The sequence below is a fragment of the Phyllopteryx taeniolatus genome, chromosome 20 (genome assembly GCF_024500385.1).
Source record: "Phyllopteryx taeniolatus isolate TA_2022b chromosome 20, UOR_Ptae_1.2, whole genome shotgun sequence".
Lineage (NCBI taxonomy): Eukaryota > Metazoa > Chordata > Actinopteri > Syngnathiformes > Syngnathidae > Phyllopteryx > Phyllopteryx taeniolatus.
The window spans coordinates 17,103,493-17,120,354 of NC_084521.1; the positions used below are offsets into that span (position 1 = coordinate 17,103,493).

General features: G+C 48.5%; 1 protein-coding gene across 9 annotated transcripts in view; it reads left to right on the plus strand.

The window, feature by feature from the left end:
* Positions 1-16,739, plus strand: part of LOC133470239 (piezo-type mechanosensitive ion channel component 2-like) — a 33,964-nt gene extending 17,225 nt beyond the window's left edge. For 4 of the 9 annotated variants that reach the window (XM_061758349.1, XM_061758346.1, XM_061758350.1 and 1 more), the window contains 33 exons: positions 1,598-1,699; positions 1,776-1,953; positions 2,025-2,111; positions 2,477-2,633; positions 2,874-2,970; positions 3,050-3,215; positions 3,282-3,371; positions 3,949-4,037; positions 4,118-4,183; positions 4,255-4,370; positions 4,657-4,783; positions 4,850-4,918; positions 5,338-5,504; positions 5,571-5,887; positions 7,949-8,188; positions 8,318-8,419; positions 8,550-8,727; positions 8,821-9,003; positions 9,076-9,232; positions 9,411-9,507; positions 9,593-9,740; positions 9,823-9,910; positions 9,988-10,114; positions 10,195-10,353; positions 10,439-10,586; positions 10,659-10,847; positions 10,923-11,015; positions 11,115-11,281; positions 11,363-11,479; positions 11,614-11,693; positions 12,044-12,257; positions 12,333-12,474; positions 16,280-16,739. In XM_061758349.1, coding sequence (XP_061614333.1) covers positions 1,598-1,699; positions 1,776-1,953; positions 2,025-2,111; positions 2,477-2,633; positions 2,874-2,970; positions 3,050-3,215; positions 3,282-3,371; positions 3,949-4,037; positions 4,118-4,183; positions 4,255-4,370; positions 4,657-4,783; positions 4,850-4,918; positions 5,338-5,504; positions 5,571-5,887; positions 7,949-8,188; positions 8,318-8,419; positions 8,550-8,727; positions 8,821-9,003; positions 9,076-9,232; positions 9,411-9,507; positions 9,593-9,740; positions 9,823-9,910; positions 9,988-10,114; positions 10,195-10,353; positions 10,439-10,586; positions 10,659-10,847; positions 10,923-11,015; positions 11,115-11,281; positions 11,363-11,479; positions 11,614-11,693; positions 12,044-12,257; positions 12,333-12,474; positions 16,280-16,381 — 4,559 coding nt within the window. In that variant the 3' untranslated portion in view covers positions 16,382-16,739. The remainder of the gene's footprint in view (positions 1-1,597; positions 1,700-1,775; positions 1,954-2,024; positions 2,112-2,476; positions 2,634-2,873; positions 2,971-3,049; positions 3,216-3,281; positions 3,372-3,948; positions 4,038-4,117; positions 4,184-4,254; positions 4,371-4,656; positions 4,784-4,849; positions 4,919-5,337; positions 5,505-5,570; positions 5,888-7,948; positions 8,189-8,317; positions 8,420-8,549; positions 8,728-8,820; positions 9,004-9,075; positions 9,233-9,410; positions 9,508-9,592; positions 9,741-9,822; positions 9,911-9,987; positions 10,115-10,194; positions 10,354-10,438; positions 10,587-10,658; positions 10,848-10,922; positions 11,016-11,114; positions 11,282-11,362; positions 11,480-11,613; positions 11,694-12,043; positions 12,258-12,332; positions 12,475-16,279) is intronic. The other 5 variants (XM_061758348.1, XM_061758355.1, XM_061758352.1 and 2 more) reach the window with 4 other exon arrangements.
* Positions 16,740-16,862: the final 123 nt, after the last annotated feature.

A 16,862-nucleotide genomic window follows, 5' to 3' on the forward strand; every position in this document is an offset into this window, starting at 1 on the left:
CGGGTCCGGGACGAGATCCTGCCCCAAGTGGAGGAGTTCAAGTATCTCAGGGTCTTGTTCACGAGTGAGGGAAGAATTGAGCGCGAGATGGACAGGCGAATCAGTGCAGGGTCTGCAGTGATGCGCACTGTGTATCGGTCTGTCGTGGTAAAGAAGGAGCTGAGCCAAAAGGCAAAGCCCTCAATTTGCCAGTCGATCTACGTTCCTACCCTCATCACCTATGGCCACGGGCTGTGGGTCGTGACCCAAAGAACGAGAGCCCGCATACAAGCGGCCGAAATGAGTTTCCTCCGCAGGGTGTCCGGGCTCTCCCTTAGAGAACGGGTGAGAAGCTCGGTCATCCGGGAGGAGCTCAGAGTAGAGCCGTTGCTCCTTCACATCGAGAGGAGCCAGATGAGGTGGCTCGGGCATCTGGTTAGGATGCCTTCCAGACACCTTCCTGGTGTGATGTTCCGGGGACCTCCCACCGTGAGGACGCCCTGGGGACGACCCAGGACACGCTGGAGACAGTACGTCTCTCAGTTGGTCTGGGAACGCCTCAGGATCCCCCCCGGAAGAGCTGGACGAAGTGGCTGGGTAGGGGGAAGTCTGGGCTTCCCCGCTTAAGCTGCTGCCTCGCGACCCGATCTTGGCTAAGCTGAGGAAAATGCATGGATGGGATAGCCTGTCAGCAACATATTGAAAAAACTAGTTTGTTTTTGGAATGGTGAACTGAGTTCAAAATCTTTAATTATTAACTATGAACTAAACTAATTAATTTTTGTAACGGTGAACTGAACTTTTAACTCATTCGCGTACAAAATTAACTTTCGCAACACTGCAGTTCTGATACCAATGTTAATTTCTTCACGACTGTCCAGTCGTGATGGGCACGGTCGTTCTTTTGAGTGTACGGAATCATTTGAATCAGTTCATTCAAAAGATTCGTTCAATTCTTTTTCACAAATTCATTCAAGTGCTTCCTCATTCATTTAATGATCCATCCCTGAGGTTCACGTGCACTCGACACATTCACCGAAGGACTATGCGTTGTTTTTGTCATTTCTTGTAAACTAGGAAAGGTGGGGAGATTCTTTTAAAAAGAAAGAAATAATAAAACTTCGGCTAAATGATCACCTACCTATCTCTCTCTCAGCAAGCTCTCGAACACCGGTTGTGACTCGTGAACATACATGCAGCGAGCTCAGCTACAGAACATCCTTCCGCGTCCGCTTCCGTCCAGCCAGGCTCTCGCCGGCCGGCATGACCTTTCTGCATTCCACCGCGGTGGACAGCGTCGATAAAAGAACGAATCGTTTCATAAACTGATCCGGTTCAGTTCGTTCACTAAAAAGAGGAGTTCTTCTGAACGAAACGTTGGCGACCGAAACAACACTATTGTCCAGTTCAGTTGCGTCGCTCAGCCGCAGGCCTCATAAGGATAAGAGCTATCAAAATGAATTTGAGAGACATCCATCCATCCATCCATCCATCCATCCATTTTCAACATTTCCATTTTATCCTGGTTAGGGTCGCGGGGGTGAGAGAGACAATGTCATTCAAAGGGAAAATATGAAAGTGCTATATAAATAGACTATGCGCTCTCCCTCGCTCCCAGATTACCCATGGCGACCCCCAACATCCAACATGGACTCCAACGTGGTGAAATGGCTTTTCCTGCCAGATCACCTGACTCCCCCAAACCCACTCTTCCTCCTCTGTAAGTTTCCCCATAAGGTCTTCCTCCTCCCCCTTGAAGCACATGTGAACAGGAAAGAAATGTGTGTGTGGTCCAGACGACTTCCTGCTCCTGCTAGGCGCCTCGCTGCAGCTCCAGGTGTTTGAGGACGAGCGCGACGCAGTCGTCCAGGCTCTGGCGGGGGACAACGCCGAGCTGGATGTCGAAGACAGACACGTCTGGGATCCAATCAGGAGGCTCCGTCTCAGCACTGTCCCTGACTTCATGCTGTGCAGGTGAGCAGCAGACACTTCCTGTCTGTCCTCAGCTTGCTGTGGGTGTTTGACCCTCTGGCCCGGGTGCACAGGTCTTACCTGGATATGATGAAGATCATCATTTTCAGCTACATGTTCTGGTTCGTCCTCACTATCATCTTCATCACTGGGACCACCAGGTGAGTGAATGAAAGGGCTCTCGTGTGCATGATTAGCAACAGGTCAGGAAAGAATAACTCGACAAAGCGTGAGGAGGGTTGCCCGGAAAATGCCATAAGTTACGGTTGTACAATAAAGGAACAGAACAGAAAAATGTCCAACAAATAGTAGGTCAAAAACCCAAGAGTGATACAGGATGCAGTACCATCATCTGTTGTATAGCTGGTTTGGCACAGCCTTAGACGGGCACTGATTGCCAGCTGCATCCAGGTGCGCCTCCTTGGACAGAGCAGAAAGGAAAGCAGCCCTCAGAGAGGACGAGGACATTGTGTTGGTGTCAAGTTCAGTTCCAGCATCCAGTTTGCGCCTACTTCTGATCTTGCAGGATCAGCGTTTTCTGTATGGGCTACCTGGTGGCCTGTTTCTATTTCCTGTTGGTGGGCGGAGACCTGCTGCTTAAACCCGTCAGCTCCATCCTGGTTTATTGGGACTGTCTGATCGGCTACAACGTCTTCGTCATCACCATGAAGAACATTCTGTCCGTACGTTTGTGTTGATTCTCAGTCATCCAGGGCATGATAATCGATCAAAGTTACATTGAGACAACTGGACTGGCACCTCAAATTTTAAAGTGAAGAACCCTTTTGGATTCAAAGTGAAATGTATTCATCAAGCCAGAAGGGTCCAGTTGCCTCCGGCTATTGTGGATTCTGTCCGCAAGTGAATGCGCGCGGTCAATTGCTCTGATAAATTGCTGAGTCTGCATTTTTGAACCACTGCAGATCTTGGCGTGCGGTTTCATCAAGTCGCTGGTCGTCAACCACTGCTGGCTGGTTCAGCTCTTCAGCCTGGCCTGCACCATCCGAGGATATGCCAAACGTAAGCGTGCCGTCCGTCCGTCCGGCCGTCGGTCGCGCCCGCTGCCTTTGTTCATTGGTGCCTTTGTTCATCGTGGCAGCGGAGCAGCAGAGCAGTAAACAATGCGAACTGCCCAGCGACGAGGCGGGCATCATCTGGGACGGCGTCTGCTTCTGCTTCCTCTTACTACAACGGAGAGTCTTCAGGAGTCACTACTTCCTCTACGTGGTCCCGGACCTGCAGAACACGCAACTGCTGGCCTCCAGGTAATACACGCACAAGTGCACGTACTCGTGCACGTACGGATGTGACACGCATCGCCTGTTTTGTAGGGGGGCGGAGCTCTTTGAGGCATCTACCGTGAAAGCGGTGCGAGCCAGACTGGAGGTGGAGAAGATGTCCATGGACCTGCTGAAGAAACAGTAAGACAACCCCTGCCTAGTGTTTCCAAAGAAACAAGCCCCTCATAATGTGTATACATATATATAATATAGCGGCACGGTGGACGACTGGTTAGAGTCTCCGCCTCACAGTTCTGAGGACCGGGGTTCAATCCCCGGCCCCGCCTGTGTGGCTTTTCTCCGGGCACTCCGCTTTAAGCCCTGGACGTTCCCGTTCATCGCGTGTGTGCTGAGGGAGCATCGGTGCGTTTTGACGTGAAGCCGAGCGTCGCGTCAACGCAGAGTGTGTCTGACGCTCAGCATCTCATAATCAGACTGCAGAATGGCACATGGCCAGAGAGCCAATCACAAGCGTCCGCGATAGAAGGCGGAAATAAATCTTTTTACTCAATGTAATGGAACTCAAATTCTAATCATGGAAATTTCCAAAAGCAACTGTAATTTAATTGCAGATTTTCTCCCAGTAACGTAATGGATCACAATTAAAAAATACATTCCATTAAATTACAAATATAATGAGTTACTCCTCAACACTGCTTACAAACGTGCCGGAAGTGCAAACGTGTGCGACTTAGCTAAACGTCGGTCTGTGTTGCAGGATGGAGAGGATTAAATGTCGCCAGCAGAAGTTCCGCAGAGGAAAAGAGAAAATCCTCAGTTTGACCCAAAAGAGCTTCCATAGTGGCGGTGTGTAACACACCGGGGTTGCTACGGTAACAATGAAATCCCGCACTAAAAGTTTTTTTCCGTTTGTTTTCTTTGTGCAGCGCGGGAAAAGACGAAAGGGAGAGCGCAAGGGGATTGGTGGAGACCGTGGGTGAACCATGCCTCCAGTGAGTCACATGAGCCTGACATCCTCACTGCCCCCTAGTGGCTGCGCTGTGACTAACGCTTGTGTCGGCAGTGGTGAGGAGCGGAGACTACTTCTTGTTCGAGAGCGACAGCCAGGAAGACGAAGACGACAAAAAGGAAGAAGAGAAAGAGGAGGAGGACGAGGATCATGACAAATCTGCCTTTCAGGTGGTCTCCTCCTGCTCCTCCTTTTTCTTCTCCTCTTCATCTCTTTGTCTCCTCTTTCACTTTTCTTTTCTTTTTCCTTCTTCTTCCCCTCCTTCTTCATCTCCTCCTCTTCTGCCTCTTCCTCAGTGCTATTCATTCTTGCCTGAGTTTGGTTCGCTGGGTGATGTTGTAGCAATGTCTTTTTGGTAATTGTCTTTTGGAAATAAAGTGCTTCTTTAAACCAATTAAAAAATGAAAAATAATCTTCTCCTCTTCCACTTTTTCATGCCCGACCCCCACGGTGCAGTTTGTGTACCACGCCTGGATAACGGACTCCAGAACAGCCATGCGAGCTCGTCACAGCCAGAAGAAAGGAAAAAAGCAGAAGCCGAAGTCGTCGTCATGTGAGCAAAGCGGAGGAGAGGAGACGTCAGGTACTTTGAGTCACACAAAGAAAAGAAAGGAAAGTTGAGCGATGAAAGTGTGACTCGTCCTTCCAGCGTGCGGCGCGACCGAGGTGACGGACGACTTGGAGGACGATGCCGCGGAGCCCGAGGAGGAGGGACCAGGTAGCGGGACTTACTCAACAAATGTTGGGGAAAATAATAACCGGAACTCAATCTTTGAAGACAAAGTCGTGCGGTTCATTGTCTTTGCAAAGACATTTATTTTCCATCATGTTTTTGTGCCTCGCATATGAAGACGGTTCAGGCCGATACACAACATGTAGGGACCCACAGCCAAATGGTCAGAGAGAAAATAGCATGTGAGTATATAGCAGAGGTGCGCTATCAAGAGGGGGGGGGGGGCTCCTTCCTCCCATCAAATGCGTGCAAAGTTTTACACCTTACTAGGGGCTCCCGGGTTTGAACCAGACATGAAATCAACCCCTGTGTGGCTCCCTCACGGTTTTCATTATTTGGATTTTCTATGAAGAGAAAAACATTTGGTCCAGGTGACTAACATCAAGTCCTCTTTCCCATTGGAGATACGGTCCTGCACCGGGCCTCCAACATCCTTCGCTTTTGCTGGGTTCTGTTGTCGGCTCTGCTGGACTCGCTGACCGCTTGGCTCTGCGGTTTGTGTCGCGAGCACGTCGACATCTCCACCGTCCTGCGCATCGAGCGCTGCATGCTGACCCAGCAGGCCGAGCAGGTAGAGCTCAAAGACTACGAACGAGATGGCAGACCACCCGCTTACGTGTTCCGCTCGTGTTCTCAGGGTCAAGTGCCGTCCAGAGAGGCTATACACGTGTACTACCAGGAACAGATGATGAGGACCTCCGGAGAATTGGGAACGGATTTGAGTGCTCCCGAGGAAGCGGGCCGGTCGGCAGATTTGGACGAAAAGGAGAGCCCGGGAGTCGGGAGTGGACCCGCACTCGCCTCCGGAGATGAAACTGAAGCTGACCCCTCTGCGAGAGAGGACTGTCCGGAGTGCTTTGTGGCCACAAGCAGCCAACGACTCCGAGCCAAACTGACCAGGATGAAGACAGTCACGCCGTCCGTGTCTTCGTCCTCAGATGAAGACGACTCCAGGTTGGTACCCTGAAGCTACAAACGCGACTTGATTTGAGGCTCTGAAAGTGGTCTTTCACTTTTGTACATATTTTTTAAAATCTCACGGCACGTCGTCAAACCAAAATGTGTCAAAAAGTATATGTCGATCCTGAAACAATGATGATCCGTTGACTTTGGAAGTGACTTATTCTGGGTGGCAAAGTGAGCGGGTGGTTAGCAAGTCTGCCTCACAGTTCTGAGGTTTGGGGTTCGAATCGCATTTCTGGCCTTCCTGTATGGAATATGCACGTTCTGCCTGCTCTTGCATGTTTTTTCCCCCTGGGCTTCCTCCCACATTCCCAAAACTTCCCTGTTAGGTTAATTGAAGAAACTCAATTGTCCAAAGGTGAATGTGACTGCGACTGGCTGCCAACCAGTCCAGTGGGCTGGCAATCGGCCGGTGCGGCGCAGAGGACAAGTGTACTGAGGTTTGCTGGTTCGTATACTCGCCTGAGCATATGTTGTCGTTGCCACTGTTCGGTGGCGGTTGGAGGGGCTTTAGGCGCAGAATGGCAGCCATGCTCGCGTCCCAGAGCAGCTGTGGCTACACAAGTAGCGTACCACCACTGGTCTTGGATGGGTGTGACTGTGGAGTGAATGAATCATGTGTGCAATTGTCAAGCATCTTTGAGTGCCGAGCAAAGTGCTACATACAGGGGGTACGGAAAGTTTTCAGACCCCCTTCAATTTCCCACTCTTTGTTATATTGCAGCCATTTGTCAAAATCATTTCAGTTCACTTTTTTTCCCTCATTAAATGTACACACAGGACCCCATATTGACAGAAAAAAACGGAATGGTTGAAATCTTTTTTCTGAAAAACTGAAATATCACACAGCCATAAGTATTCCGAGCCTTTGCTCAGTATTTGGTCGGAGCAGCCTTTTGAGCTAATACAGCCATGAGCCTTTTGGGGAATGATGCAATATGCTTTTCACACCTGGATTTGGGGATCATCTGCCATTGCTCCTTGCTGATCCTCTCCAGTTCTGTCAGGTTGGAGGGTGAACGTTGGGGGGGCAGCCATTTTCAGGTCTTTCCAGAGATTGTTCAATTGGGTTGAAGTCAGGGCTGTGGCTGGGCCATTCAAGAACAGTCACTGAGTTGTTCTGAAGCCACTCCTTCGGTATTTTAGCCGTGTGCTAAAATGTCAACAATTCTGTTTTTTTTTCTGTCAATATGGGGTGCTGTGTGTCCATTAGTGTGGACAAAAATGTACTTAAAATGATTTTAGCAAATGGCTGCAATATAAAAAAGAGTGCAAAATTGGAGGGGGTCTGAATACTTTCCTCCGTACCCACTGTAAATGCATTATTATTAAGGTGTAATCTGCCTCTCGCCTAAAGTCAGCTGGGAGCGGCTGCAGCTCACCTGCAACCCTGATGGCGTTAAGCACTATAGAAGATGCATGGATGTGCAATCTGGGCATAAATTGAACACAACGCTATTATTCTCTTATGGAATGAATGGAAAAATGGAAATGGGTGGATAGACAGAAAATTGTACCTGGAAGAACATTTCATTGTTGTGCCTGTCACTATACATCGCTGGCATAGATAGATAGATAACAAGAATACATTATTTGGAGTAAATAAACAATTACTGGCGCAATAAAGGGAAATTGGACCATTTCCCATAACACACTGGTTGGGAATCAGCAATCTTGTGTCGGACTTTTGGATTGCAAGCTTCTCTAAGGGCATCAGATCGATAACGTATCACAATCCATCATACTGGCTAGGAATAGAATTTTGGGGGATCTGGAGACTGGGAAAAAATATGAGAAGGAATAGAAGCAGTGTCCTTGCGCCACACGATATACAAGATGGTGTTCACAGCGAGCAGGCTAAGTCGTGCAGGCTGTGCCTCTAAACGACTGGATTGGTTGTGACGCACTGAGGGGAACAATGATGACAGCGGGTCTGAGGGGAACATGCTACTGGAACAACCTTTTCCAAGGCTCTTTTTCTGCATTAGTCGGGTGTTGTTTTAACAGTGCTGGAGAACCAAACCAACTAGTTCCCAAACGTACCTCCTCCAGGGCTGCCTCCCCCTCCTGTCAGGCGTCCCCCCCTTCCTACAGCCATGTTCTGGGTCTGGACACCCAACACCAGGAAGATGAGAAGGACGACTCCAAAAAGAGAATGCGTGGGGCGGGGTCAGGATTGCAGAGGCAGCTGTTACTTCAGAAGCCTGACTTCCTGTCGGGATGCGCCTCCACTTCCTGTCTGTTGGCATCTCGTCCTCAGGAGCTGACAGCGAGCGAGCTGCTGAAGAACAGGTGAGGCCGACTGAGATTCAGATTCAGAATACTTTATTAGTTCCAGTAGGGCATTTCAGTTTCGTAGAGGATCTACCTCTACCTGACCTGATCTGACCGTGGTTTATAATTGGATTCTCTTTTGTTCAGGACTTTCCACAATGTGGAGCTGGAGGCATCAGATGCTTTCTATAGCAACCAACCCCAGCTGCTCCAGCTATGTTACGCCTTCTACAATATTCTCGCTGCCAGGTAGAGTCCACAAGTTCTTGCTAAAAGCAAATGGTAGAAAACTCGACGGTTGACTTAACCCGAACCACAATGGACTGTCGTAGTCAGATTTACAACTCCTGACTAACTGATGTCCATTGGCTGGTCCCAGGTCAGAGACGGTGTGTTACCTGGTCATCGTCTTGAACCACATGGTGTCTGCCAGCTGTCTCACTTTGGTACTTCCTGTTCTGGTGTTTCTGTGGGCAACTCTGTCTGTTCCCCGACCCAGTAAGACCTTCTGGATGACGGCAATCATCTATACTGAGGTTCAGACCCCTTGTGAATGTGTACATTAAAACTTCTTCTTATTAATTATTATTATTATTATTATTATTATTATTATCATGATTATTATTACTCAGGACTGTCTCCATCCTCAGGTCACCATCGTGATCAAGTATTTTTTCCAGTTTGGGTTCTTTCCCTTCAACCAGAAATTAGAGGTAGACCGTTCCAAACCCTTCCACCCGCCCAACATCCTCGGGGTGGAGAAGAAGGAAGGCTACGTTCTGTATGACCTGCTGCAACTGCTCGCTCTGTTCTACCACCGAGCCATACTCAAGGTAAACGTTGCCAATAGCAGTCTGACTGACATGCTGCAAAAAAACATTGTTTTTCTTTTGGACCCGACCTAGTGCCATGGACTTTGGGACCAGAGCGTCACCACTGACCCTAAACATCACCATGACAACCAGGCAGAATTGAGTCCAGGTTGCACCCCCACCGACTCAGCACGCTGGCGTGGCGGCAGGCAGGCCCGCTCTAGCTCCACCCATTTGTGCTCTCCTGCAGGTGAAATGAAATTCACCTTAACAAAACTAAACATGAAGACAATGTAGACAAAACAAGGTTTTTACAGTCAGTCAGAATCAGATCACCACCTGATAATACTCCAGGAAAAGGATGGATGCAATGTACATGTTTTATGTTGACCTTGTTCCTTTTTATGTTTGATTTTTGTTGTCTTCAGGCAGCCTGAGTTCAATAGAACAGCTCGGCAAGTTGGACTTACTGCTGGAAAAACTTATGGAACTTTCCATCCGGAGCAAGCAGTACTGTGTTAGCAGGTAGGCTAAAACTAAGCAGTAACCAGTGACTGTGATGACCTTGGTTCTGATGATACTGACCCCTCCGCCTGCCAAACTCCTTCAGGAGCAAGTCTCTTTACGGTCCGGTCTGTCAGTTCTTCCAAGCTCTGGTCGAACCAGAATACAGCGCCGTCACAGACGTTTATGTCCTCATGTTCCTGGCAGACACCATTGACTTCATCATCATCGTCTTTGGCTTCTGGGCCTTTGGGGTAGACTTTCGCGTCTCATGAGCACAAGTTACAAAGATTCAACTTCAAGTTTTTATTGATTTTTTTGTACTCACTTTTGTAGAAACACTCCGCAGCCGCCGACATCACTTCCTCCCTTTCAGAGGACCAAGTTCCTGAAGCATTCTTGGTCATGGTTCTGATCCAATTCGGTACGTCTTCTAACCTGAGTGATTCTCCATGGGTCTTTCCGTCTACCTGTCTCACTGCCCTCCTGCGTGTCTGTTAGGTACTATGGTGATAGACCGAGCTCTGTATTTAAGGAAGACCGTGTTGGGAAAGTTGGTTTTTCAGGTGATTTTGGTGTTAGGGATCCACTTCTGGATGTTCTTCATCCTGCCAACTGTCACTGAGAGGTGAGTAATCGTCTCCATCATTTCTTCTTGCCCAACGACAAAATAAAATGTAAACCGTTTATCTGTCTGCCTGTGTCCAGACGCTTCAATCACAACTTGGTGGCTCAGCTGTGGTATTTCGTCAAATGTATTTACTTCGGCTTGTCAGCCTATCAGATTCGCTCAGGTTATCCGACGCGTGTTCTAGGGAATTTCCTGACGAAGAGCTACAACTACCTCAACCTTTTCCTTTTCCAGGGGTAAGTCACCACCGCAGTCCGTCACTTTATTGCACAATTATTCGCTGACTGTGAGTGTGCGAGTTCACTTGTTTCCTACGTGTAGTTTCCGCCTGGTTCCGTTCCTGACTGAGCTGCGGGCGGTGATGGATTGGGTGTGGACTGACACCACCTTGTCCTTGTCCTCCTGGATTTGTGTTGAGGATGTCTACGCCCACTGCTTTGTCTTAAAGTGCTGGAGAGAGTCTGAGAAGGTCCAGAGTTAGCTCAAAAACAGAAGCGTGACCCTCCAGAGCCCTAAAGCCTTTCTTTTCTCTGGTCTTCAGCGATACCCTCAGCCTCGTGGTCAGAAGAAGAAACGAGTGGTGAAGTACGGGATGGGAGGTTTGATCGTTCTGCTGCTGATCTGCATCGTCTGGTTTCCTCTGCTCTTCATGTCCCTTATTAAGTCTGTGGCTGGTGTCGTCAACCAGCCACTAGACGTCTCTCTGACCATCACTCTAGGAGGGTTCCAGGTAAACACATTTGGACTAGAAGGCCTGGACTGAAGCCCATTCTTTATTGACAGTGTTTATTCTTGTCCTTGTCAGCCAATCTTCACTATGAGTGCGCAGCAGAATCAGCTGAAAGACCTGACAGAAGAGGACTTCAGAGCCTTCATTAGTTCCTACAGTTACACCCCTGTAAATCCTCCTCTGAACTTACGTTGTTGTTATTACTGTTCTCGACAACTCGCCGCTTCAGCCGTCCTAGCACCGCTGTATTGCTTTTTTCCTCCGCAGGGTGCTTTGCAGTTTCTGGAAGCGTACAGTCATGAGGATGTGACGGTGGCAGAGCTGCAGGGTAGCAGTAACTCTCTGTGGACCATCAGTCCGCCAAGCAGGCGATACCTGAGCGAGGTGCTCAACCTGGACCACTTTCCCCTGACCTTGTCCTGGACTGTTCAGAGGTCATATTTACTTTCTTGACAAACAATAAATCCCCTGAGAGAGAAACTAACTCCCTACCCTCTTTATCTCCCTAAAACCAGGAACTTAAGTCTTGGAGCAAAGGCAGAGCTTGCCTCAGGTAAATATGTGACCTACCTTAATGATCAGACTCGTCTGGAACTGATCCAGCTGCTGAATGGTACCAGAACACTTCCTGTGTGAGTGAGGGCTTTTGGCGGGGATATACTTTTTGTCATCTTTTTACAAACTGTTAAGTCAGCTCGGTAAGCTTAGCTCAGCCAGCAGCAAGCAAATGTTTTGTGCAAGCTAATTGGATGTTTATTGGTTTCAGCGTGATTGACGGCGTGTTGCCATCTTTCTTACGAGCTCCCAGTGATTCCAACGCCAAACCCATTGAGCAGCTCTATGCAGGTTTCTAACCCTCATGACACACATACACCTCAGGGAGGGACTTTTTTTCGTCTCATCGGATCGGTCCGTGTAATGAGAGAAACCGAAAAAAATTATTAAAAATACCACAGTGTAAATACTAAGTAGGTGCAAATGTAACCGAGTAGACAGCATGTCTTTTTTTTAATGCGCTACCCTCAAATGATAGCATGGTGTGACACGTCATTTTTGAAAACATAAAACCTCTTTTTTCATATCAAGTAACATAATGCGTTTTTTGTGCTTCTGTTGTGTACTCGAGTATCAGCCTAAAGATGAATGTGTTTTACAAAATGAGAAATCTTTTTTTTGTTTGTTTCTCATCCAATCAGACGGCTGCTACAAGGACATTTTGTTGTCCCTGGAACGAACAGCCAATGAGACCCAAGAGATTCAGGAGTGGTGGATTGTCGACCAACCAGCGTCCAGCCTTGTACATTTGCGAGGCAGAGCTTCAACAGACAACAGGAGAGAGGCGGGGCTTCAGATCTTCGTGTTCAGCGATAAAGTCAGCCCGCCGAGTCTCGGTTTCCTGGCCGGATATGGGTACGGAATTTAGTCGCTACGGTAACATAGCTGTACAACACCAGCGGATTCTTACTTAATGTTTGTGCCCCGCAGCATTATGGGATTGTATGCCTCCGTGGTGTTGGTCATCGGGAAATTCGTACGGGAATTCTTCAGTGGAATCAGTCACTCCATCATGTTTGAGGAGCTGCCCTGCGTTGACCGCATCCTCAAGCTGTGCACCGACATATTTCTGGTACGACGCATTTCCTCGACATGGGTGTGACCGGTGCCTTGTAACATGTCGAAGCCACATCGCAAATGCTCACACTCTTGCGGTCTTTGGATTTGCCTAGCGTGAGGGCACGACGAAACACTTTATCTTTAGTTTATCAGGCCCTTCTCCTTCCCGGCGGGATGGACGACGATGAGGACGTGATGTCAAAAGATGGCTCGTTAAACAGAGAGAACTTTATTTACTGCCAGCAACTGGCAGCAACTGCTGATACTTGATTTACTGTATCCACTGAAGCGCGGCAGCGCTTGAGAGAAGTCCAGTCGATGGGTCGCTCTGCCTATGTCACAACCAGACAACTGCCAATAGACAAGCTCGTTTAAGCAACTTCCTATCCCCAAATTTGGTGAGGGTTAGGTCTTCGGTGGAAAAGAAGTTCTTTGTCCTTGACAGAGGTGGGTAGAGTAGCCAAATATTGTACTCAAGTAAGAGTACTGTTACTTTACAATATGACTCAAGTCAAAGTAGTCATCCAAATGATTAGTTGAGTAACAGTAAGAAAGTCCTCGGTGGAAAAAAAACTACTCAAATACTGCGTAACCAGCGAGTAACTTCTGATTTACGTTTTAAATCAGAGTATGAATGTCAAATAAAATAACAATAACTAAGTTAAAAAAAATCTGTAAAATTACAAATGAAGGCAAATTCAGCAGTGGATCAAAAAAGTATACACACACCTGTTGAAATGGCAGGTTTTTGTGTTGTAACAGAATTGTTTTGAACCAAGATAAACCATGTTAAAACATGTTCCACAATTAATGTGATCTAGAATTTACACAACTCAACTGATTTATTTTTGTATCTTTTTTGAGAGGGGAGGTGAAAATAAACAGCTAAAAATCAACTTCTATGTGATTTAACTTGGTCACCCTTGCAAAAGAGATGTTCAGTTTTAACTGGGCTTATATGAACAAATACATCTGGTTGTCCAATGATGCACTCCCTCTTATAACTGCCACGTGGCTTTGTTCAGAAGTAACAGCTCACGTTCAAACTCATGTTTGATGGGAGTCCACACACACCTGCCACGATTTCAATTTTGAAGTGGAAAAAAAACAATGTATGCAGAAACCTTATTTGCTTTAGCCACTAAAAATGACCAAACCTATTGATGAAGTGTGTGTGTGAGAGCGAGAGCGAGAGAACCCAAGAGAACGTAACCCAGAAGATGCATGTTTAACAGTTACTTGTGACCATTGAATAGGTGTACCGTTGCTGTATGAACAGCCAAAATAACAGCAAAAACATCTGCAACTTACCGCTAGGTGTTTTCTAAAGTTAGAAGTTGGCTGAAATATCAACATTAGGGCAGTAAGAAAAAGACGCTGCATATTAAAGCTGTTGTTTTTCGTAGTCTGTAATGTAAATGAGTCACGCGTGGCCGTCAGGACTCAATGACTGATTTGCCCGCAAAGCCCAATAGAAGACTTTGTGTCTGGACATGTGACTTCCTTGTGTCGTTTGATTGGTGGAGTTGAGTCAAACATCACTGTGGTAATCACGGTGGATTGGAGCAACGGCGCCCGCCCGACGCAGAAGTTGAAAATGAAAGTCTAAAAAGAGATCGTGCACTGCAATTATTGATAAATGAATGTAGCGAGCGGCACGGAGATGAATGCGACGGAGTAAAAGTACCGTTTCTTAACATAAATACTTGAGTCAAAGTCAAAAGTATGCTTCATTAAAACGACTCCAAGAAGTACAACTTATCCAAAGTGTTACTTGAGTAAATGGAGCGTGTTGCTACTCACCTCTGCTCCTTCAACTACCAGTCAAACTATCTCGCTTTTTTTCTAGTTGTCTCTCTGGGCTTTCTTTTCTAAACCATAAACATATGGAAAGTGTTCTCCTTGACCAAGGATCCAGCCCTGGATGTCCCTCAAGGACTCCTCTAAGTCTTAACTACTGTGCACAAACCTTACAGTTTTCATACATGTGTGCGTGATATTTTTGTGGCCTTATTTTATGCTCAAATCAGAAGAATGGACTAAACGTGTTACCAGGCTTTGACACCGTGCTAAAGGTAGAGCTGGAGCTACAGTCAACAAAAAACACTTCTGTTAATGAACATCATATTGTAATAAACCTTGATGTTTGGTTAAATTGTACCTGGCGGGGAATTGGTACACTGCCACCAGCTTTAACTGGTCTGGTCCGGAGTCAAAGACCGAGCACACACACAGCACAGAGCCATGATGTGGAGAGTCCGAACTTTGTTGAACCCTTTTTAAGGTAACAGCAACCTCGAAGCAGGAAGTGGAAATACACTGGCCATTCTGGTCTGGGAAGCAGCAGGCGCGGTGCAGCACTCCTACTCCCCAAGCCCTCACTATCACTCACCATATAAGTGGACCCCTATCGCTGGAACGTCCAGTGCCTAAGCTTCCCTAGCTTCGCCGCCGGCCCTAATCGGCCACGAACGGCACCCGCCCGCTCCCGCGACTGCACGACCGTCGCTTTGCCGTCACAGCTTCCTCGTTGCCTTCTCGACGTGATTCGTCCACGTACACCAGCCACCGCTGGACGCCTCTTGGCCACAGCATCTTTCAGCCTTGCGCCCCAGACACATTCCACAGCCCTTGCGAGTTTGCCTTACTCATCACCTGCAGCTGCAGGCCCTCTCATTGAGCCACAGGTGAATTCATTAAGCATGAGTGGCTCCTGTCTCCGAGGGCAACCACTCCCTCAGTCCATCACATCCATCCATTTCCTACCGCTTATCTGAGGTCGGGTCGCGGGGGCAGTAGCTTTAGCAGGGACGCCCAGACTTCCCTCTCCCCAGCCACTTCCTCCAGCTCTTCAGAGGGGATCCCGAGTCGCTCCCAGGCCAGCCGAGAAACATAGTCTCTCCAGCGTGTCCTGGGTCGTCCGCGGGGTCTCCTCCCGGTGGGACGTGCCCGGAACACCTCACCGGGGAGGCGTCCGGGAGGCATCCAAATCAGATGCCCCAGCCACCTCATCTGGCTCCTCTCGATGTGGAGGAGCAGGGCCTTTACTCTGAGATCCTCCCGGATGACCGAGCTTCTCACCCGTTCTCTAAGGGAGAGCACGGACACCCTGCGGAGGAAACTCATTTCGGCCGCTTGTATGCGGGCTCTCGTTCTTTGGGTCACGACCCACAGCTCGTGACCATAGGTGATGAGGGTAGGAACGTAGATCGACCGGTAAATCGAGATCTTCGCCTTTCGGCTTAGCTCCTTCTTTACCACAACTGACCGATACAAAGTCCGCATCACTGCAGACGCTCCACCGATCCGCTTGTCGATCTCCCAGCTTCGCCAAGGTCCCTGCCTTCGGCCACCGCCCAGCTCACACTGCACCCGACCCCTATGGCCCCTCCCACAGGTGGTGAGCCCATGGGAAGGGGGACCCACGTTACCCTTTCGGGCTGTGCCCGGCCAGGTCCCGTGGGTGCAGGCCCGGCCACCTGGCGCTCGCCTTCGAGCCCCACCTCCAGAGGGGGGCCCCGGTGAGCGTCTTCCTGAATTGTTTGTCGTCATAGGGGTTTTTGGAGCTGTGCTTTGTCTGGTCTCTCACCTAGGTTCTGTTTGCCATGTGTGACCCTGCCAGGGGCATAAAGCCCCAGACAACTTCGCTCCTAGGATCATTGGGACACACAAACCCCTCCACCATGATAAGTTGACAGCTCAAGGAGGGGCAGTCCATTACGATATCAACCAAATATTTCACTTCCTGTCACAAGTGTGAACGTCCGAGGGGCCGGAGACAGGCGCTGCTCCCATCTGATTGGCTGCTTGTGTTTCAGGTGCGAGAAACGGGCGAGCTGGAGCTCGAGGAGGAGCTTTACGCCAAACTCATCTTCCTGTACCGATCGCCAGAGACTTTAATCAAGTGGACCAGACGCTGACAGACTGCTGTACCGTCACCCACTGTCAAGTCAACATGATGTCATTGTGACATCATCCACTCTTAATTGAACGTGACGTCACTGTGATACGTTTCAATGTTACAGCTCAGGTGGGAGTCTCGCGACGGGACGTTTGCTGGCTCAATTTCCACTTTTCCTTGCCAAACCACGAAAGCTCTCCAGATGACCTCGAGGTCTTTTTCCATACATCCCTCAGAAATATGTTCATGATGTAACAATGCGGAACTGGAAACAAAAGGAATGTTGATGGACCCTTTTCCATTTGCTGTTTAGGCACTGCATTGGTTAAAGTAAAAATCCTAAGGCTGAAATGTTAATAAATTGTTTAGAACTGAAATTCTACTGATGGAGGAGGTGACGTCGAGTGAACCTGCGCGCACGCACACACGAGGGATCGAGTGGGCGTGCACTTCGATGAGGTAGAGCTCCTGTTTCCCCAAAATGTTAGGCTTGTCAGATA